This window comes from Nannospalax galili, unplaced genomic scaffold (genome assembly GCF_000622305.1).
Source record: "Nannospalax galili isolate Female #2095 unplaced genomic scaffold, S.galili_v1.0 scaffold415, whole genome shotgun sequence".
NCBI classification, from domain to species: Eukaryota; Metazoa; Chordata; class Mammalia; order Rodentia; family Spalacidae; genus Nannospalax; species Nannospalax galili.
In genome coordinates, this window is record NW_008337494.1 from 1,291,958 (window position 1) to 1,315,955 (window position 23,998).

The following is a 23,998-nucleotide window of genomic DNA, read 5'->3' on the forward strand; positions in this document are numbered from 1 at the left end:
ATGTATGTGAGTGCACCCATGTCATGCAATGCCGTGGAGGTCAGAAGAGGGCATCAGATTCCCCTGGAACTGGAGTTAAGGATGGTTTGTAGCCACCATGTGGGTGCTGGGACTCGAACCCCAGTCCTCTGCGAGAGCAGTCAATACTTTTAACCGCTGAGCCATCTCACCAGCCCCAGGTGAGCTCATAAGTGTACAGTCTTAATTGTATAGGGCCAGTGCCTTATATGAAAAGGGCAAAAGAAAGATCATTCTGCACACACACCAAGGAAAGGCCATGTGTGTGTATGGGGTCATCTTCAAAGCACCGGGACAGCTCTTTTCAGAACCCACCTGTGCTGGTATCTCACCACATACTTCAGTGCAAACAGAAAGTCAGGTTCTGTTGTTTAACCGCAAGCTTCTATCAGTATCAGTCTATGGTATTTTATTACAGCAGCTGGAGTAGTATCAAGGCAGTATCAAGGTTTATATATAACACCAATATTCTTTAGCAAATATTTTTCTTCACAATGTGAAGAAAAACCAGTGAATACCAATTCTGATATGTTTTGTGTATATGCCTGTCCTCTTCCTGGGTAGAATAGCAATCCATGGAATAAGACCTCAGGTTTGGGAGAAGAAATCTTCTCCTTATTAACTGAGCTCTCGTGGGCATATTATTTAGTCTCAAATCTCTAATTCTTCACTTGCAAGGTGGGGACACTATGAAAAAGAGTTATAAGAGCTGAGATATAGCCAAGTCCTTGGCACACAGCAAAGGAAATAAATATCTTCTTACAGCAAGACACTAGAATGAAAACAACACTGAAAACAAATTACTTACCATACTCTTAGGAAATGTTCCTTTTGAATACGTAAACTTGTTACATTTAAAGTCCAGTCTTCCTTTAACTAACTTTGGCTTTCTTTATATTGTTATATAGTTTCTTCTCATAAGTATACATTTCTTTTATAATCAATCATGTGCTTTTACAAAAATTCTCTAGTTAGCATTTATACACATAGAGCTTCTACATTACATACCTAAAAAGTGTAAGAACAGAAGTCCCAGCATGATGAACTGTGCTTTCATCATCATATAAAAGATCTGCTTTATTTCTCGTGGGAGGACTGGCTGCTTCTTCATCCAAAAGAACCAGTAAAGTTTTCACAGTATCTCTGCCACAGTATGCAGTGCCGTGGTTTATGGCATGAGATTTTGGCTAGAACGAAAATTAATTGTAAGTATATGTAATAGTCACCCCAGCTAGGTGAGCCTGCCCCATGTTTCTATTTCATATGCCACCTTCCTTCTTCCTCTATCAGTAAAGAAACAGGAAACCAGCTATAGGAAGTGGATATAAGGTATGGGAACATTTCTTACCAATTTTCAGATACACAAGAATAATATTATCAGAGAAGACATTAGGTTCTGGTCAGAATAACATTAGGCTTTAGGTAAGAAAAATCAAATCACAGGGCTTGAGAGATGGCTCAGTGGCTAAGAGCACTGGCTGCTCTTCCAGAAGACCAAGATTCAGTTCCCAGCACCCACATGATGGCTAACAATAATCTGTAACTCCAGTTCCAGGGGATCCAACTCCCTCTTCTGACCTCCGTGGGCACTGCATGATACAAGTGCACTTACATACATGTAGGCAATACACTCATATACATAAAATAAATAAATGCTGCTAAGACATGGAAACAACTTAAATGTCCCTCAATTGACAAATAGATAATGAAAATGTACATTTACACAATAGAGTCCTACTAAACAATAAGGAAAGACAAAAATCATGAAATTTGCAGGTAAATGGATGGAACTAGAAATTGTTATACTAAGTGAAGTAACACAGACTCAGAAAAGCAAATGATGTATGTTCTCCCTCATCTGTGGATCTTAGCATGAATGAATCCCTTATATGTGAGTATGTGTCCTGATATAGCAGCAGGAGTTAGGAAAACGGAAAGGAACCATGGGGGTAAAAGGAAAGAAAGAGCCCAAGAGACAGGGATAGTAGGAAACAGATGTTACCAAGGGGGAAGTGGGGAAAACAAAGGCATCCAACTGGGAAGGGTGGATGGACAGACGAACATACAAGAAACCATGAGGGTAGAGAGGAAAAAGGAACTAAAGAGAGGTAAGATAATAGGAGACATGTATTATCAAGAGGAATATGGGGACACTCAAACTGGGGAGAGAGGAGGGAGGTTAGAGAGGGAGAGAGAGAAGAAAGATAAACAAAGCTTAGGTGGCATAAAAATCCAAAGAGAAATATATTAACTCAACCCCCCCCTGAAAATATACATACAATATCTGAACTTGAATGCATGAGTGTACCTGAAGGCTATATATAGTCAGTGCCAGACAGGGTAGTCCAAGAGATGCCCAAAATTATACAGGCTTTTGCCACAGCCCTTGATTGCCTCCCAGAATTTGAAGGTAAGACCTTACTGCTAAAGATAAGACATACTTCAGACACAAGATTTGGAGCAATGGAGCTGGAACTGAACTGGAAGCCACCTCTTCCCAAAGGCTAGCTCTCGTAGCTTTGGAAAGTACTATGCAAGCTGGTAAGGAAGAACATCAAATTGATGGTTCAACCCCAGTTTCAAGGCCTAAAAACTGTATCAATGACCAGCACAACAAACGCCATTGTTGCAGTAATGGCACGGTTATCTAGGAAGTAAGCAACAGCTATCTAATTGGACTTAAAGTCATCTCAATGGGAGGGAACTCATGGGTGGCACTGTGGCTAATACACATGGCTGGAGAGGTTACAGATCCTAAAGAAAACTCTATATCTGTCATATCTCTACACAAATGAATTTCTTACTATATGCTAAATATGGATCCTTATATTTACAAAACAAGTATATCATACACCATTCATCAAAGTAACTTCTTTTTGCAACAGATGGAGGCTATTACAGAGTTCCACAACTCGTCACATATAGAGACTATATGTCTGAGAGATGCCCACCCCTAAGTGGCACATCTAGAGTAGAAACTCTATAAACTTAAGGCTCACGGAACATAGCGGAACAGGGGGTAGAGAGAATACTAATACATCCTCAACTCTCACCAGTGAAGTTTCCTCATACAACAAAGCATAATGCACACAGAAGGCCACAGCTGGCTAAGTTTTAGATAACAAGAGACTGCAGAGTGTGTGTCTTTGGATAGGACTCCTACATTAAATCTAACCCACCCGCCACTAGGGGACCACTGTGGAAGAAGGGGTGGAAAGACCATAAGAGCCAGGCTTGTTGCATGAACATAAGGAAACAGAGGCTTTCAGGCCACTGGGAACTTACTTATATGCACTTGCAACAATGATGACAGCATGCACAAGACCCATGCTAACTCAATCAGACAAAAATCCAGCATAAAATGAGGGAAAAGAACAACAGGCCCCAATACTAGCTGAAGATCTATTGGCAACTGATTTCTGCTAGGTGAGGGAGAGTAGATCTTCTTTAAGGGAGTGACTCTGGATAGGCTGACCAGACTCCAGTGAATGAACTTGCACCGAGGGACATCTGGGTACAAATGTTTGACTGGACAGAACTTATCATATATGACAGAATGTATGAAATCCAGTGGGGGATTGGGAGTATGAAGGGACACAGATGGGGGAGGGGGTCCTAAACTTGATTAAGATCACTTTCTAGTAACCACATAACTAAAACTCTTAACCGATATATGCTTTTTCTCTTATACAAACATGGGGTCTGGCAGTCTAAAACAAACCTACACAGTAGTTATTAAGATCTAACCAAGAGGACCGAAGAGATGGCTCAGCCTGTCTCAAAAATAAAACAATAACAAAAGGCCTAATCAAATGTAAATTTGATATGGAATGCACAAAAAAAATCAATAATAATATTTTTGAAAACCAATACAAAAGAACATAAAAATTTTTTTAAAAGTAAAAGAAAACTCTAATCACTATCTAGTTAAGTTACTATGTGGTCTCAACCACGTAAGTGAAACTCTTTACTCTTATACAAACAGAGGGTCTGGCAATCTAAAACAAACCCACACAATAGTTATTAAGATCTAACCAAGGGGGGCTGAGGAGATGTCTCAGCAGTTAAGAACACTGACTACTCTTGCAAAGGACCTGCGTTCAGTTCCCAGCACGCACATGGTGACTAACAACTGTCCTTAACTCCAGTTCCAGTGGATCCAACGCCCTCTTCTGGCTTCCGTGCACATAATGGGTGCACTTGTATGAAAGCAAAACACTTGTACACATAAAAAAATAAATAAAATTTAATAAATAATAATAAAATTTTAACTAAGATCCAGATGTGGTGGCACATACCTGTAATCCCAGTACTGGGGAGGTGGAGACAGGAGGATACATTCAAGGCCAGCCTCGATTACACAAGTTGAAAGCCAGCCTGGGTTATATGAGACCCTATCTCAAAAAACTAAACAATAACAAAAGATCTAATCAATTATAAAAATAAAAAACAGTTGGCATTCATTCATGCTGATGATTCTATGTTCTAAGCACTATTTTAATAAACTAAACAACAAAGGTGAAAATCTCTACTTTCAAAGAAATCATAGTTCCCTTGATAAGATTTAAAAAAAAAAAAAAAAGTCTACATGGGTTTCTGTGCAAGCACAAGATTATTTAAGGACTTTATTACAATATGGCAAACTATACATGATGGAACTTCATTCCAAATGTCTTATTTTTTTCTGCCAACTATACTTCTGCACTACTCTAAAAACTATCACATTTTCCATTTACTTAACTACTTGCATAAATTAATCTTAATATATATGCACATATATACAGATTTTAGAATGTACAATATTTCTTTTTAATTTTTATTGAATTTTTGCAATTTTCATACAAAATAGTTTGATGGCATTGTAAAGTCTACCTGCACCTCCCCACACACAATTTTGGCCTAATACTGCTACAAAGAGTAAATGTATGCATGTGATGGGATTTATGCATGCATACACACACCCTCATGTGCAAAATTTTAGAGATTTTTATCATTAAAGAAAAACAAAAAATTAGATTACAGAGCACTGTGATATTTCACATGTGTCTGCACAGTGTAGCAACAGTACCCAAAAGACAATGATCAGGATACTGTGGAGTGAAGGATGGTTTGGGGAGCAGGAGGCACATACAGGATAGGAAAGAGCTTCATATGTTCAGGAACTAAGCAGCATAACAAGGTTAGGGAACAAGACAACGAGGAGTTACATAAGATGAGTCTGAAAAAGCTGTGCCTCTCATGCCAGGAAGCTGTGAGTCAGTCAGCTACAAAGGTAAATTCTCATTTTATTAAGTAATCAAATACCATGATGTTACTTAGATTTTAGAAAAATCAGTGATGGCAACATGTAAAATATATTTAAGGGTGAAAATGATCAAATATGAAGACAGGGCTGCAGCACACTAAAAGATTACAGTAAACTAGTTTTGAAATGAAATGGTCTGAACTAAATAGCATTAGAGATAGGCAACTGATAGCTTCTGGGAGAAGAGAACCAGTTTTCTTTAAGGATGTGATGCCAGGTAGGTTGACCAGACTCCCAGGGGAAGGATTCACACCCAAGGACATTTGGGGAACACAAAGTAGACTCAATAATCCTTTAAAAATAATAGTGGACATGAAGTTTTGATGGGGGCGGGGGTAGAGGGTTGTGGTGCTGATGGCAAGGCAGGGTCTGGATACACTGTATGAAAGTCTCAAGGAATCAATAAAAATAATTTCAAAAAAACAGAGCCAGGTATGGTGGTGCATGCCTTTAACCCCAGGACTCAGGAGGCAGAGGCAGGCAGATATCAGTGAGATCAAGGCCTGACTGGTCTACATAATAGGCCAGGTGGGGCTATAGAAAAAACACTGTCTTAAAAAAAAGAAAGAAAGAAAAACAGAACAACACCAAAACAAATTTTAAAAGGGATACCTGGAAAAATTTAAAGTAGACAGAAGAATAAAATAACATGGAAATAATATAATACAATATTATATACAGATGCATATAACACAAATTCTTGGCAATTTATCAGGGAAGTAACTTAACTGCTCTGTGTGCAACATAGTCTCACTGACAAAACAGGGCAAGGATGGTGCCTTGCCCATTGGCTTGAGGAACACCATACCTAAATACTAAGCTACCTTGTCTTGGCTCTCTGCTGTCGCTGTGCCAGGCTCCTCAGCTTGTATCAACATGGTTTTGGCCTCTTTTCTACTTGGCAGCCTCAGGCTACCAGATGAACTATAATGCACAGCTCCACTGGAACTAAAACAAATTGCCTGTCATAATCTGCTACTTAACACATAGTTTTCATCAGTACCAGAGAACTCCACACTGTTTAATACTAACTTCATTGAGTGTTATTTGATTGTACTTTCAGGATTTGTGATTTAGTAGAAAATATAACACTAAGAACCAGTTGGTTTGTATCAGTATTTCTTCTCCCTCCCAAATAGGAGAGATTGGTGTTCTTAATTGTCTATGATGGTAACAGTTCCTGATTTAAACTTGTAGTAATAACTATTGATTTTATGTGTCAGGCTAGTCACTCAAAATGTTGACACACATGAAATAAATGTGAAATAAATGGGGTAGCATCCTAGAATCTCACCCATGATGCACCTTTGAAGGAGACCTAAAAACATGCATTGTTAGAGAAAATAGATAAAAATGACAGCCAAGGCCTGTGAATGAAAGAATAAATAACAAAAGCAAAAGCCTTTTTTTTAATGCACTAGGTACCATGGTGACACCTAACAAAAAGGGGCTTTTGTTAAGTCAACTACAATGAATATACTGTAATAGAGACAGGAAGGGTGCCTCACACCTGGAATCCCAGCATTCAGCAGGTTATGGCAGGACTTTGAGGTCAGCCTGGGCTACATAGTGAGTTCCATACCCAGCCTGTGATATAGAAGAAAACTGTTTCAAAACAAATGAAACAAAATAAAACCAAGTAAGAAAGAGAAAAACAAAATCCACCATAACACGCTAAAATTTTGTTCTGGAGCTAAAATCACGGTAGTTCCTTTTTGTAGGTAAGAATATATTATATTTGACTTTCCAAGTAAGAAAATCAAGGATGATGTATATGTCCTAGAATTATATAATTAAAAGATTTCCAAGCACAGGGAAGAATAAATTGTGATGAACTGGAAACATAGGTAGGTAATAAAAGATTATAGAGATGAAAAATAAAACCCTGAATATAAATTATTTTTAAAAGGACGGTTGCTGTCCTACAGAGAGATTATTGGGATCAGAAACAAGACTATTATATCTAAGTAAACAAAAAAATAAGTTTCATTAGAAAAATTATCTAAAAGTGGCCCAAAACACCTTAATACCAATTAAGAATTAAAGTATTCCCTGCTAAAAAGAGAGACTAGAGATTATCCAATGTCTTTCTTTAACAAATACATTTTCCCAGGATGCTATGATTTACTTAAGTTGAACATAATCCGATTGAGAAAATTAAATTTGTCAACATCATGTTAGAACACAGCCAGTACAATCTTCTGACTTAAGTAGCATCATTAAACAATTTCTGCAGTGAATAGAAGAGATCATGTTTTGTACAGAAGGGCAATGAAAAGTAAATCCATTACCCGTGCAGGACTGATGTCAGTGGTGCTAACAGCTACATCTTGTTCAGAACTGATAATGTTTTTAATCCTCAAATGCAAATCTTCAACAACTTCTTCTACTGCTTTATAAAAGGGATCCCCACTGCTTTGGCCTTTGATCAGCTGCATCTTTATCACGGATAGTATCCGACCCCCTGCAAGGCTGAAAATAGAAAGAAGACTGTGATAGCATTGTAAATGACAGTGGCTTAAAGCTGGAAAACTTTTTCCCAGTGTTAATCAACACCTTTCAAAGAATATAGCTTTGATCTTATAAATCAAACAGTAAAGCATTTAAGAAAGATAAAACCATTAGATTAGAAACAAAATGTTTAAAGTCTTCTAAAAGTCAGTCATTTTACAAGTTGGTGTGTTCCTTGTTTTGAAAGCTGAGGGAAAGTAATTTAGTTATATACGAAATCTGATAGCAGATCACATCCATTTCTACACATGTAATATACTTAAAGTGCATACCTTTACATACTATTAAGACAAGTTACTTCTTATTGCATACCTAGAATGTTACACTAATTGTAAAATCAACTCAGGAGATTGTTAATATTTCTCCTAAATCATAGATGAAAGAACTGAGCCTCATAAAGACTAAATAGCTTGACCTAGAACCTGGGGTTCTAGGGAAGGGAAGAGGAGGGGAGGAAGAAGGCTGACCAGAAACATATGAAACAGTACTGCCATTCATGAAGGATTATTACACACAGAAGAGAAAATCAAGCAAGTCAGTATTGATCCAAAATAAACCAAAGACTAAGCCACCTATGGCCAATGGACAAGTGTTTTTACAAACCTGGTATCAGTCTTTCTTTCTATGCCTGAATTTGTGCTGCAGTTTCTGATCCACAGAATTGACACAGGACCAACATGAGAAACTCAGAGGAAAGACCTCAGTCCACTCTAAAGAGGAAGTCAGAGGTATGCCACAATAGAAAGAAGGGGACTGTCTTTTGAAGTCATGAGGTGTCCATGGAAAGGCTGCAGTGCACAGCAAGACAGTGGTCTGCTGTGACATGCAGTCAGACTGACTGAGTACAGACAGCAGCTTGGCCACTCTCTAGGGAATCCTGCCTTCTCTACTGTAGACACATAAGTGAAAAACTGTGAATTGAAGTTTCCATCCTCAATACCTTATTGTCGGGCTCTATGTCTTAGTCAGGTATTCTCAGAAGCATGATCACATTTCAATGTTTGGTCCAAATAGGAAGGGAACTTCATCAGAAAATCACAGAGAATTTAATGTATGATGATAAGTCATTAGATATGTGTTTCACACATTTTCTTCCTCATAAGAAACATACTCAGCTTTATTTGAAACATCAGTGTCCTAGACTATTAAATCACTATCTCCAAGGAAAGTGCTATGTAACTACATTGTTTTCAAAGCATCAAGGGTGATTTAATGAGAAAACGTAGAAACATTTCATGTAAAAATTAGTTCTTTGAGAAAGGAACCATATTTATCAATCGTCATATAACAGTTTACACTTGACACACAGTAGAGATGACTGATTTTCTGAATAACACTGAATTTTTTTAATTTTTTATTATTTTTAATTTTATGTGTATGAGTATATGGCCTGTACGTATGTAAGTACACCCATGTTGTGCAATGCCATCGGAGGTCAGAATAGGGTGACAGATCCCCTGGAACTGGAGTTACAGATGGTTGTTACCCACCATGTGGGTGCTGTGACTCAAACTTGGGTCCTCAGCAAGAGCAACCAGAACTCTTAACTGCTGAGCTATCTCTCCAGCCCCAACACTGAAGTTTTTAACGATGAAACTGTTTTTTCCCCCTCAGAATATGCCTTCATTTTTACTACTATAAAAGGCTTCATATTTATTTCACTTTATGACTGTGCTTGTGCCTTCAACACTTTGATAACCATTTTCTGCTCCTCAATAAGGAAACCATGCTTAATCCTGCTACGTGTCACAGACACATTTAGCACACACGGAACCCAGGAGCCCTGCTAGTGTGGTTTGTTTTTGACACTTTCATAAGGACTTTAGGTCTCACAGCACTAAGTCCTTCATGTCTGCCTGGTATAAACTATCCTATTACCATGAGCTCAGGACAGCCTAATTTTGTTGGAAGATGAATTGTAGACAGTCTATGATGTCAAATACTGGAGCATTCTAAGTGCTTCTAATCACCATTCCTGGAAGAAGCATTCTGAAATTTTTAAGAGCAAAAGATATAATTTATGCCAGTTATTGCGGCTCACACCTTTTAAAAAAATTTTTTTTATTTATTTTTATTTTATGTGTATGAGTGTATCACTCACATGTGTGTAAGTGCACCTGAGTGATGCAATACCTGTGGAGGTCAAAACAGGGCATTGGATCTAGTCAGCCTACCTAGAGGTCTTTGTTTTAGGAAGGTCAGCTGTTCCTCATCTAGGAGCAATCAGTTGGCAATACTCCTTTAGATAAGATTGGGGTCTGCTGTTTACTGTCCCAGTTCTATGCTGGGTTACTATCTGGGAGTCCCTTTAGCCACCCTGGTCAACAACTCAAAAGAAAGTGTCTCCTATCTGGCATTGTAGCCTTTAGCTATACATATGGACTCAAAAAATTATATTGGCCCCTTTAGTCTTTAGTTATACTTTCCTTTTGGGTGTTTAAGGCCCTACAGTTGGCCCAGATAAACCAATTTATTTTTACTCGTAAGGTCATTTGAAGATCTGTTCCTCAGGGGTCACATGGGCTTGGGAGGAGCCCCTGACTCCTTTCCACCTATGTGAAGATAAGCCAAAGGTCCTGCTCAATTATGGCTGGCTTCACTTGGAAACATGGAGGAAATGTTTCCTCTATGTTGACCCTCCTCTTTGTAGACTGGACACTGGTTCATGTCCATCTCGTGGGGTCTCTTTGGCCCACTTGCTCAAGAGGACAGGTGACCCACCACAATTACAGGACATTTTGAGAGATGCTCATAGTCCCCTGGACTAGTTGACCTAGGAGGACAAGGAGCAAAAACTGTCCTTTATGTCCCTCTGACCAAATTATTATAGGCCTCAAAGTATGTCTGTTAAACATCTAAGAAGGTTAGTTCCACCAGTCTGGTACTTTTAATTACTGTGTGCCATGTAGATAAATCTTGGTCAAAGACCAATTGTTCTCAGATAAACCTTACCTAGACATGTATTTCTTGATCTGGTATGTATAATTTGTCAGTAGGTTATAGGAGTAATATGGTTCCCTCTGGTTTTTAAAACTAACTAGGCATTATTTATCTCTCACATTGTCTAACCCCTCCATCATGGTTTCCCCAATTAAGGTGCCCCCATTTCTCCCTTAATAATACCCTTCTCCTATGGTCCTACCTCTCTTGAGCTCCTTCTTTCCCTTTATCCCCTGGGTTCCTTGTATACCCTTCCCTCCCCTTCCCTTAAACTAATCCAATTTTTATCCATATCTCCCTTATTAATGCCTGTTTCCTACTGTTCTCTTTCAGATTCTTTTCCTGTATATCCCTGGTTCCTTTCCATTATTCTGGTTCCTAGAGTTATGTCTGGATACATACTCACTTATCAGGATTTGGTTCTAGGATCCACATATGAGGGAGAACATATGTCAATTTTTCTTCTGGTTATGTGTTCCTATTAGACCTGCAGATTGAGCAGTGCCTGGTCTATTCCCTCTCACACAGTGGCTATCAGAAGAGATTGGAGAGTTTGTTCAGTTAGTAAAATGCTTGCCACACAAGCATGAGGACCTTCATGGATCCCCAGTACACACATCAAAAGCTGGGTGCAGTGGATTACACTTACAATCACAGAGTTGGAGAGGTAGAGGCAGGCAGATCCCTGGGGCTCACTGGTCAGACAGCCTCGCCTATTGCCAAGCCTCAGGTCCCCATGAGAGGTCTTGTCTCAAAAAACAAACTGGACAGCTCCTGAGGAGGTTGACCTCTGGCTTCCACACACATGCACAGCCACACACACCCATGAACACACAAACAGAACAGAATTTCCAGTTCACCAAATGCTCTCAAAATCAAAGTGAGCCCTGCTTTTCACTTGCCGCTTGCTTTGCTCCGCCTACTCCTTGACCTCCACTCTTGTTCCACCTGCCTACCCAGCAATGCACTGAGGAGCATGTTTACAGTGTCACCCAGCATTCTTCATTTCTGTCAATGAGAGGGCCAACCCAGAGGCCAGGAGTCTAGGCTGACTCTAGGAATTCTTTCATTTATGGAAGAGGTTTCTTCCTCAGCTGTTATTTTTAACTTAACTTTCCGTTAAAAGCACAAAGAAAACCTGGATGAAATGTAGCCAAAACTAATCCAAAATTAGCACTTTAACACTCTGTTCTTTTTCTGGGAATTAATCTTATCAAAGAGTTTTTGTAATAAATTCTGTAAAATATTTTAGTTTAATTAGCAACATTTTATAAGAAATTGTTTACAGGGACTGGAGTGATGGCTCAGCGGTTAAGAGCACTGGCTGCTGTTGCAGAGGACCCGGGTGTGATTCCCAGCACCCACATGGTAGCTAACGACCATCCATAACTCCAATTCCAGGGGATCCAACACCCTCTTCTGACCTCCGCAGGCACTGCACAACATGGGTGAACCTACCTACATGCACTCATACACATAAAATGAAAATAATAAAATATTTTTTAAAAAGAATTGTGGGTAGCTATTAAAGTATTAGAATCAAAAAATAAGTATGTATAGGATCCTTTGGAATAGAACTGGTTATGACTTGATTATAGTGTTTACCTAGGGGCTATTAACACTGACTATTTAAAAAAAAGCAATCCCGACAGCGATAGAATATCATATCCTATATAATAGCTATTTTATATATTATAGTGGCAAATTTTTAAATTAAATGTTTTATAGTTGCAAGCGCTGGAGAGTGTTGTCAGTAAAGTTTGTATAATTTGGAGGTTAATTGGTTTTCTCCTAACTAGACTGCACTTATTTTCATAGCATTAAAAATGACATGCATATTATATATTGCCTGAGTTCTCATTCTACCCCATGTTAACTATTTGGACCTCTGCCAAATAAGGTAGTATTGGGTTGGGTTACTGGCCTGGTAAAAATCCCTGTTGTTAAAGATGGTCTTCCAAGTGGTTTTTTAACTTATTCTTTTACAAATTTGAGAGGGTTTTAGGTCAATTATGCATGTTTTCTAAGTCTACAAATAAACTATCAAAAAGTTTTGGAAGACATTCAAAAGGTAATAAAATATGAAAATGTGTCTTAGTTGTAATTATAAAAGTTTCAAATAATATTAGGTAAAGGCTTTCTCTGTCTTTTTCCCCCATTCCTTCTATAAGAACAGAAGTGTTGAATTTTAAAGATGATATAATTCACTGACAGAACTGTATTTAGAAAAAAAAAAAAAACTTCTTAGATTTAATTTTCAACTACATGCTGAAGTTAGTATTTAGGATACTGGCAAAACACTTCCAATCCCAGCGCTACAATTATTTTATTAATATAAACTACTTTGTAGATCAGTTTATTCCTACTGAAGCCCACCATTAGTCCTTCTTATATATTCTTGACAACACAGTGGCTTAATTCAAGCTCTTATGTCTAGAACCTGGAAACTCTAGAATATTTAACTCAAATATATCAGGACATCTGTGCCATGCACTGGTGTTACAAAATGAATAAAACCATTTTAAGAGGTCACAATTTTGGAATGGAAGGATGACTTCCAGAAGACCTGGGTTCAAATCCCAGCACCTATATGGCAGCTAACAATCATCCATAACTCCATTTCCAGGGGATCTGAATGCCCTCTTCTGTCCTCTGTGGGCACTGAATGATACAGGTGCACCTGCATACATGCATACAATACATGCTTACACATAAAATAAAAATAAAGCAAAAGAAAAAAAAAAGAGGTCACAATTTAACCATAAGATAGACTGATACTAAAAGTATAGAAGGAGCTTGAAGGAAGAAACTGGTGTTCCCAGAAAATATATTATTGCTATTTTAAATAAGCATTAAAAGCAGAATTTAGATGAGAGAATTAAACTGCAGCTCTTAACTCCATCATACCAGAGTCCTGAGGCAGCAATAATACAAGCAAATAATTGTTAATACTTCAATATAATTGATCATTCTTCATTTTACTAAAGTGTCTGGCTTTACTATAATGTATTCAAGATTTTAATAACCATTTGCTAAAATATCTTTTAAATACCTTCAGAAAATGAAGCTTAAAGGGGCTTAAAAAGTAGTATCAAAACACTTCTTTTTTATTTATCTTTTTTTTTTCGGAGCTGTGGACCGAACCCAGGGCCTTGCGCTTGCTAAGCAAGCGCTCTACCACTGAGCTAAATCCCCAACCCCCTACTTATTACTTTTATTTTATGTGTATGAGTGTATTGCCTGTAGCTTAATTCAAGCTTAATTAATGCTCAAGGAGGTCAGAGGAGTCCAATTCCCCTGGAACTGGAGCTACAGACAGTTGTTAGCTGCCACGTGAGTGCTGGGAATCGAACCCAGGTCCTCTGCAAGAGCAGCCAGTGATCTTAACTGCTGAGCCATCTCTCCAGTCCCTAAAATTTACTTCTAAAATTTTTTTAAACAAAAAAAATTAACATTACCTTAGGCAGAAAATTTTCAACCATATTAACATTCAATAACCGTATATTTAGTCCAATATATGATGTAAACACATTTAAAAGCCATATAATACAATAGAGCATTTTAAAATCCTAAAGAGCAGGAATTAATTTATATAACCTGAAGCTTACAAGACATTTTTCAGGTAACAATGCAGCATGCATTTTATGGCGGCATCTACTGGCAAAATGCAGCAATGCAGGCAGCTCAGCTCAGAGGGCTGCAGGAGAGGCTGGCAGGGGAACAGGCAGTGTCAGAATGGACTGTTTTACTTTTTTCCTCTTCTCTCTACCTGCCTATTCTCATTCTTCCTTAGACTCGACGGTTACTGCAATTCCCCCTTTAAAAATTAAAAAGTACAAAGTTCTCCTCAGATACAGATATCTGTATCACTTCAGTTATAAAGTGGAAAAACGGGCTGGAGAGATGGCTCAGCAGTTAAGAACGCCGGTTGTTCTTGCAGAAGACCTGGGTTCGAATCCCAGCACCCTCATGGCAGCTAACAACTGTCTGTAACTCCAGTTCCAGGGGATCTGATGGCCTCTTCTGTCCTCCGCAGGCATTGCACGACACGGGTGCACTTACTTACATGCAGGCAATACACGCATACACATAAAATAAAAATAATAAATAAAAAAAAAATAAAGTGGAAAAACAGAGAGGACAAGAATCCAGAGTGAAAGGTATAAACAGCTAGATCATATGTGATTCACCAGGGTTCCTGACATTTTATTCTATACTTAGTATGGAATCTTTTCCTTTTTTTGAGAATTTCATAAATGAGTATTATATTAGTATGATTTTTATCCCTCCAAGTTTCCCTCCATCTCCTCCCATGACTCTCCCAATCCCTCACAACCTCTTGTCCTCTTTTTTGATTGTTACATATAAATATATATTTATATGTATATATATAATATGTGTATGTATATAATGCACTGTGTCCATTTAGTGGTACTTGGTACTTGTCTTTAGAACTGCCTACTTGGGATTACATAACCTCTCAAAGAGGAAAGAGAGATAAATAATGCTTAGGTGGTGTGAAAAGCCAAAGGGAAATGTAGTATTTAATAAACCTATTGAAAATACACATATAGGGGCTGGAGAGATGGCCCAGCAGTTAAGAGTATTGATTGCTCTTGCAGAGGACCCTAATTCGATTCCCAGCACCCACATGGCAGCTAACAACTGTTCATAACACCAGTTCCAGGAGATCCAACGACCTCTTCTGACCTCCACAAGCTTTGCATCGCCCAGGTGCACTTACATGCACACAATATACTCATACACATTAAAAGAAAAGAAAAATACACAAATAATATATGTGAGTCCATGTGTATAACTGAAGGCTCTATAACAAAAAGCACAGTGCCAGGCAAGGAAAATCTCCAGTTGTTGGTTAGGGTAGTCCAAGAGACTCCCAAAATAATATTGCCACAGTCCTTGACTGCCTCTCAGAACTTAAAGGGAAGACCATATCACTAAAGATATGACATAGTTCAGACACAAGACTTGGAGTAACTGTGCTGTAACTAGCCTGGAAGCCTCCTCCCTGAAGACTAACTCTCACAGTATCAGAAGATACTCTGCAAGCTGCCAAGGGAGAAAACCAGTCAATCAGTGCAGTAGTGGCACTTTTACCTTGTGAGTGTATCAAGAGTTTTCCAGTTGGACTTATGGTCCATTCAATAGGAGGGAAACCATGCATGGTACTGTACACAGTACCAAGCGAAGCACACAAGGCTGGAGAGGTCATACACCGTAGCGTAGAACCTGCTTCTGTCACTTTCCTAGACTGGTGTAATTTCTTACTATATTCTAAATATGTATCCTTATATTTACAAATATACCTCTCACCCCTCACCAAAGCAGCTTCTTTTTGCCAAAAAATGAAGACTATTACAGAGTTCCACAACTGGTCCAAATGCAGAAAATAAGTGACTGTGAGCTGCTCAGCTATAAGTCACACATTTACTATTCAGCCTCTACAGCTAAGGCTCAGGGAACACTACAGAAGGGGAGAAAATAATGTAAGAGCCAGAGGAACAAGACGCCTGCTGCTAGGTAATGCACTCTAGACATGAAGGGAAGCTGCACCAGTGAAATCGCCACAGTGTGGTAGTCCAACACGATCTGAACGATGACAAAACCAGTTGACCTGCCAGGGTGGATGGGGGAACTTCACCATGTCCCACCTCAAAAAGAGAAGTTTCAGGCAGTCAATGGGTGATGAGGGAGGGAGAGTCAAAGACTAATCATAGTATTAACAACTACCATTTCAGAAAGATCATATTGGCGTCAGTGAGGGATGGAGCAATACAAGACAGGAGGCAGGATGAATAACTTGGAGAGGGCTGAACAAGTCCAGAGAAGAAAGGATAAGGTCTGCAAGCAGACAGCAAGAACTAGAAAATAGGTAGCAGTTACAAGAGCAGAAGTGAGAGAAGGCACTAAAGTCAGATGAGAGGAGCTGGTCAAGCCAAGGGAGAAAGGGAGGGAAAAGGACTAACACGGGTTTCACACTTGGGCTTGGGTCACTGGAGGGGGAAAGGCTGAGTCTGCTCAAGAGGAAGTAGTTGCTGAAAAGACAGATAAAGAATCATTTTCTCTAGATGCTAAATTTGAGCTATCTTTGAGGCATCGTCTCAGAAATAGTTGAAGATATGTTCCTGAAACTCTGCACTGAAGTTGGGTTCCACTGAGTAACAGACAGGAGAATTAATGTGTATGAAGTTAGTGAAGTAAGTAGAAAAATAAGTTATGAGAAGAAAAGCGTTCTAAGAAGTAATCAGATTTGAGGACTCAAAAAATTCCAAAGACTGTAACAATGGAAAGATCACAAGAGATCATGGCAGAGGAGCTTCAGGGGGAGGGAGGGGTGTGAGTGAGTGTGAGTCATCAAGGGTACACAAGAAAATTACAATCCATTATGTCCCAGAGATTGTGCTAAGGCTAGGGAACATTAGTGAGGAAACCCAACAACTTCTTATGAAGATTACTGCCTAAAGAGAAATGATGAGGAACACATTAAGTGATGAGAAATAGGAAGGTGGAAAAAATATTATTTTTTCAAGAATTTGAGCAAAAGGAAGGAGAAAGAGCTGGAACAGAAAAGATGCTTTGCTGGGTTTTTCTTACAATCTTTATGGACTATGGCTAAAGTACCAGTAAATGGAAAGGCTAAAAATTATGACAAAATGAATAACCAGTGCAGCAAAAGTCAGTAGGTTATCCACACCCCGTGTCTGGATTATTTCAAGTTTATCCTTCTGGATTAAGTTCAATTATAACATTTACCCTAGCATACATTCCTGACACCCTTATCCCAAGTTCCCACAAGCCAGGTCCTTCCCACTGTACACGCCCATCTAGCATTACATAAGTAGGGCATTTTTTTTTTTAAGTTTTTAATAGTTTTACTATTTTAAATTATAAAAATGAATATATATTATTGTTGTAAGGAAAAAAATCACTACAAAGAAGAAAACAAGATTGCTTGTGTGGACTGTTTAGGCGCCTACTTGAAGATCCTCACTATTTAGCTATTCACCTCTTTAGGGTCTTCCCCATGATACGGAGCAATTATTATAATGAGAATGCATGCATACAGCTGCAACATTAAAGAAATCTATTCTCTCATCCAAGTTGCCTATAAAAGAAATGTACTTCTAACCCCTTAAGCAAGTTTCCTAGCTAATTATTCCCCCAAATCATAACAGATTCATTAGACTGAGTACTTGCATTTGTCTTAGCACTGTTCTCAAACCTTACTGAAGTCATATATGAGCAAAATAGAGTTTTGAATCCATAAATAAAAAGAAGAGAGAAGAGGGGGAAGTACCTGGTGACAGCAGAGTCATTTCATCAAAGTACGGAGAGACAGAAACCAGATAGACAAGTACTGACTGCCCAGAACCAAAAAAAGATAAACCAGGGCCCAGCACGGTAGAGCCTGCCTTTAATCCCGGCACTCAGGAGGCAGAAGCAGGTGCATCTCTGTGAAAAACAGAAGAGCTTCTTGGTGTCTGCATGTGTAACACGTACAGCCCGAGCAGCCCCTCTCCCATTCTGAGCATGGAAAGCAGGATTACTCAGAAGAAAAACCCAGCAAAGCTCCAGACTCAAAGTAAGCTGGGGGGATTCCAGATCCAGGCACAGCAAGGACTGAAAACAGAGGCAGAAAAATGTCTACAGACTGAAGTCTAAGGCTCAGGGTCAATCAACCTATCCTCAAATCCCAGAGTACTGCCAGGGCAGATTTATAGCTTTCCAAGATTAAAGCACAGATATGTGGAAAATTTTTTGGAAAACCCCAAAGGAAAGACCTACAGTTTTTTTTTTAATATTTTATTTATTATTTTTTTATGTGTATGCATTTATTGCCTGCGTGTAGATAAGTGTACCCGTGTTGTGCAATGCCCACAGAAGACAGAAGAGGCCATGAGATCCCCTGGAACTGGTGTTAAAGACAGTTATTAGCTGCCATGTGGGTGCTGGGATTTGAACCCGGGTCTTCTGCAAGAACAGTCAGTGTTCTTAACCGCTGAGCCATCTCTCTAGCCCCAAGACCTACAGTTTTAACTGACATTTGGAGAGCTAAGTCCGTAACAAAAGGGCCAGTTGGAAATCATAATTAAGCCCACTACACAAAGCTACTGATGCCAGCTTTATAAGGCCTTACTTTTAAACAGGAAGTGACAGCCGAGAATCATCATACCTCTAAGAAACACAAATAGGGCAAAACAAGCCTTAACAAACAAATAAACAAATAATAAACACTTAATCTAAATAAAACAAACACCATTCAGGAAGCAGGTGAAAATATTTTCTTTTTTCTTATTTTTTTCTTCCTTTCTTGAAGCAGTCACACATTGTAGCCCTGGCTTGTCTTGAACTCAAGACAATCTTCTTGTTTTGGCTTCCCAAGTGCTTAGAATATAGGTGTGAGCCATTTTGCCTAATTTTTAAAAGTTAAATATGATTAGCAATTAAGATTAAAAAAATCATATGAGAGAATAAAGGTATTTGTCTCCTGTTTGCTTTTATTTGGTGTGTGTGTGTGTGTGTGTCTCTCTCTGCAGGAGCATGCCATAGCCTATATGTGGAGGTCAGAGAACAACTTTCAGGAGCTGGTTTTCTCCTTCTGTTGTAGGTTCTAGGAATCAAACTCAGGTGTCCAGGTTTGTGCAGCAAGCACTTTTATCCACTGAGCCATCCTACCCAGGCCCTGTATTTGCTTTGGAGAAGAAAGCTATCTAAGCAAAGAACTTACCAAAGAAAAAATAAAGCCATGAGGTCCAGGGAACAAGGCACAGGCAAAAAATTCACAAGGTGATACTAAAGCTCTACAGTTACCAGTCGTTTGCAGCCTCGCAAGCAAAAGTGCGGTGCAAGTGGTGAAGCCGGGAGTCTCCAGAAGGAATGTCTCCAAGAACAAAGATGAACTGGCAGATGGCCCAATATCAACACGAAATTTAAGTTTCTTTGTCAAGCTTGATAATGAACTGATATGAAACAAGTAGGAAGCAAAGCAAAGAGAAAAGCAGGTGCTGTGCTCTGAATGCGAAATGTCCCCCAGTCTCCCACGTGTGAACACTTGGTTGCCAGGTGGTGGTGCTGTTTGGAAAGGCAGCAGAACCTTAAGGTGACAGAGCCTCTCTGGTAAAAGTGTGTAGCTGGGGGTGAGCCTTGAAGCCTGACAGCCCAGCCCCCAGTTCCTGTCCATTTTCTGTTTCCCCAGTGTAGATGCCTTAACCAGCCACCTTTCTATTGTTATGTAATAGCTACCCACGTAAGAAAAGAATGCAATTCAGGATAAAACCCTTAAAAATATGGCATTTGGGGCCAGCAAGATGGCTCAGTGGGTAAAGGTGCTTGCTGCTGAGCCTGAGAACCTCACTTCAATCCCTGAGATTCAGATGAAAGGAGAGAACCAACTCCTATATGTTGTCCTCTGGGCCTCCACTCTCTCACAGTGGCATGCATACTGCCCCTAGACAGACAGACAGACTCTCCCTCCCCGCCCCCCACAAAATATAAAGGAAAAAATATGGAATTTGGAATCTTAAAATGGAAAGACGTTCCTCAGAATAAGAGACTGTGTATCAGGGTCAGAAGGGATGTAATGGGCCTCAGCTCTGCAACTTAATAACAAGGTAATCTAGGGCGAATTACTTGATCTCATGTTTAAATTTCTTCATCTCTAAACTGGAAATAGCAATGTTACCTACTACCTAAGAGTTCATGGTGCTCAAACAATATCTACATAAATAGTTTAGCAGAATGTCTAGTACAAAAAATGTTCAATAAGTATCAGTTATTTCTATTTGAATAATGTTATGGCACACCACTCAAAAAGACAGCAACCCAGGATTGCTGACAAGTACAATCCACTCCTGCCCCCTAAAGTTAATCTAAACTTACTCAATATTCAGTATACCTATATGACAAATGGAAGTCTCAGATTACAAAAGCATTCATCTCTAATATTACATAAAAACACGTCCCAGATGAACCAAAGATTTACATATACAGGAAAATAAAAAATAGAAAAAAATAGAGAACTCATCACCTTTTCCATTTTCTTCCTTATTCTTGGAGTTAATTTTTCTTTATTGCCAAATAAAATTTTAAAACATTATTTGGGTGCTGGGAATTGAACCTGGGTCCTCTGTAAGAGCAGTCAGTTCTCTTAACCACTGAGCCATCTCGGTGCACTCATATGTGCAGGCAATTCACTCATACACATAAAATGATAAAAATAATAAAAGTAAAATATTTTTTAAAAAAACATTATTTGGTCATTTCTAGTCCTCAAAAACATGTTTCTTCCAGATAAAGATAAATAGTAACTCCAGACTAAGCAACTGTGGTTTGAACATGTCTTTTAAGTTTGGCAAAAAAGATTTAGAATCATAGCAAAGTTAAGAGAATGTCCATGAAATTATGACTTATTCACTCTGATATTTACTTCTTCTTTTTATTCTTTGGTCTGATGCACAGTGATTTCAATATTACTTTCATTCCTACCTCTGATTCTGTAAGATTTTAAAGATAGACTGATAATATACATTTATTATTTTTGAATTATTACCTTGGATTTGGTATTTCTCCAAGAATTTCATCTAACTTGTCAATAAAATGAATCAACTCTGACAATCCTTTCACATGTGCCCGTAACGGATCTGATGGTGAGGGTGCATAGCCTTTCCCTCCGAGCTCTAATGTTCTAATAAATGATGTGGCCACCTATGGATGAAAACAAATAATTTAGTGATCTTTATTGATTTTGGAGGGGGGAGGGGGGAGGGAGGGGGAGGGGAGAGGGAGAAAGAGAAAAGAAAAGAAGAGGAAAATTGTACATTTTCTTATTAGGACTAACACTATACAGAACATGTCTATGTAGAGAAATTCTTCTACAGTAAAAAAAAAATACAATGGATTTTCAAGTAGAGATAAATCATGTTACTCACTGCAGTTACAAGTTAAAGTACACTGCTCAAGTTTTAAATAAACTTAAAATATAACACATCCATACCAAAAAGATAGACATCTGTTTTTCTCGAGCCGCATGTTTCAAATTGGTGAAGGCATCTCTTCCCAGTCCTCTATCCGGAATATTGAGAATATGAGCCAGAGCCAGGTCATTCTTTGAATTCACTAGTAGGTTCAAATATGAAAAGAAAATCTTCTTTGCTAATAGACGTACCTATACAATAAAGTATTCAGTTACTGGTGTTCTAAATCGATAATATCTTCTTTATATGTAGTAAAAACACATAAAATCATGTCATCACAATGCTTCACTCAGTTCTTTAGGGAAAAAGAACTGTTGGACAAACCAAAAACATGTTGGATAATCAACATATACTTTCTCAATGAAATCCACTTAATGACAACAAGAAACTATGAGTAAATAACTACTATAATTGTTGGGAAGTAGCTCTTAGGAAATGATATAAAAGATAGTTCATGGAGCCCTTACTGAGGAGGCTTTATCTTATCCCCCTGGGAAAAAAAAAAAAAACTGCAAGTAAGTAATGGCCAATGATACAGCTTCCAGAAACTTTAGAGCATCCGGACTTTTGATTCCCTGTCTGCAACTCATTGCAATACCAGATACGAAGGCTAAAGTTAATTATTTGAGTTTTTGAGAGCTACTAGATATTGGCTTTAATATTATCAAATAAAAATTAAAGATCAAAATGAAGAAAATAAACCAAATGTGAAGAAAACAACAGCATTTAGTTGATGTTGACATTAACTTACCTCAGAGAGAGATAACAGATTTAAAAGAAATACATAAGCCATATATGCAAGCCATATGTAAGCATATTAAATATAAAACATTATCTTAAGAATACACAGTCCACCCACACCAGGAACTGTCTTCCCGTAAGGTCCAGAGACCTACATCAGTACACTTCTCAACTCTCATAGGAGAAACTTTTTGGCACTAGATGGTGATTAGCACAGAGACCTAGAACTAGTCACGTTACTGTTCTAGAATATGAGACTGCAGAGTGCTCAAACCTAAATGGGACCTCCTCAAAAGGCTCAGGGATCACTGTAGAAGGGGCTGCAAGATTCTAAGAGTCAGAGGTGGATGACTACAACCAAATAATGTTTACCAGACACAACACAAAGGGGGTTGTAACAGCATATACAAAATGGTGCAAGCTCAGGACAGACAAAATCCCAGCAAGGAAAGGGAAGGTGGGCATGATGTGCCTCCTAGCTGAGGAGTTACTGACAACTGATAGCTGTTAGGGGAGGAAGAGTCTCTTTTCTCTGTGGATGGCCACACACTAAGGTGTATATGGGCAGCACAAGGACTCAATAAGTTTTCAAAAGGAAGAGGGCCTCTGCTTCCCTGGGCCTGCATGACCACCAGGCCTCTTGTCTGGGTAGGTCTATAGCACCCCCTCGCCTTGACTCCCCCAGCCTCATTCATGCTCCCATCTCCCCTGCCCATCTCTCCTCCTAGCAAGGGACCTGTCCCATTCCTTGTCTTGGCACCCTAGACACAGCGGAACCACCACTGCTTCCTGATACTTTGCATCCAGATAAACCCAGGAGCGCTTCGGGCCTGGCCCAGCCCCCACCTACCTCTGATTCCCTGGGTCTGCACAACCGCAGGCCTCTCTCCAGGGTAAGTCGATAATGCCTTCTGTGCCCTGACTTCCCCAGCCTCATTCACCCTCCCATCTCCCATACCCATCCCTCCTCCTAGCCTGGGTACTGACACATTCCTTGTCTTGGCGCCCCAGACACCAGGGGAACCACCACTGCTTCCTGATACTTTGCATCCAGACCAACCCAGTTCCTTCTCGGGTCCCCAGGAGCCCTCTGGGCCTGGACCCACCCTCACCTCCCTCTGCTTTCTTGGGCTACACAATCCACCAGCCTCTTTCCTGGATACCGGGCTGACCTTTGCTCTTCCTTATCTTTTTCATCCAGACCAACTCAGTTCCTCAGTGCAGTCCCCAGTAGCCCTTGGGGCCTCTTCCTACCCCCATCTCCCTTTGCATCTCTGGGTGGCATGGCCACCAGCTGCCCCAGACCAGCATCTTTCCTGGGCCCTGCTCCCAGGCCAGTCCAAACCCCAAATTCCTGAGGGGAAAATCTTTCCTGGAGGGATCTAGACATTAGGAGAAAGCCTGAGAGCATCTGATCCTCATCTGACTTTGGACTCTATGGGAACTCATGAAGACAAAAGCAATCTGGCCACTCCAATATAAAATCAAA

At 39.3% G+C, this 23,998-nt stretch overlaps 1 protein-coding gene across 4 annotated transcripts in view; it reads right to left on the minus strand.

Annotated features, from left to right (window-relative positions):
* Positions 1–23,998, minus strand: part of Parpbp (PARP1 binding protein) — a 77,244-nt gene that overhangs the window by 13,645 nt on the left and 39,601 nt on the right. For all 4 annotated transcript variants that reach the window (XM_029563334.1, XM_029563333.1, XM_008832610.2 and 1 more), the window contains 4 exons: positions 21,789–21,959; positions 21,345–21,499; positions 7,615–7,795; positions 1,027–1,205 (listed from right to left, as the gene is read on the minus strand). In XM_029563334.1, coding sequence (XP_029419194.1) covers positions 1,027–1,205; positions 7,615–7,795; positions 21,345–21,499; positions 21,789–21,959 — 686 coding nt within the window. The remainder of the gene's footprint in view (positions 1–1,026; positions 1,206–7,614; positions 7,796–21,344; positions 21,500–21,788; positions 21,960–23,998) is intronic.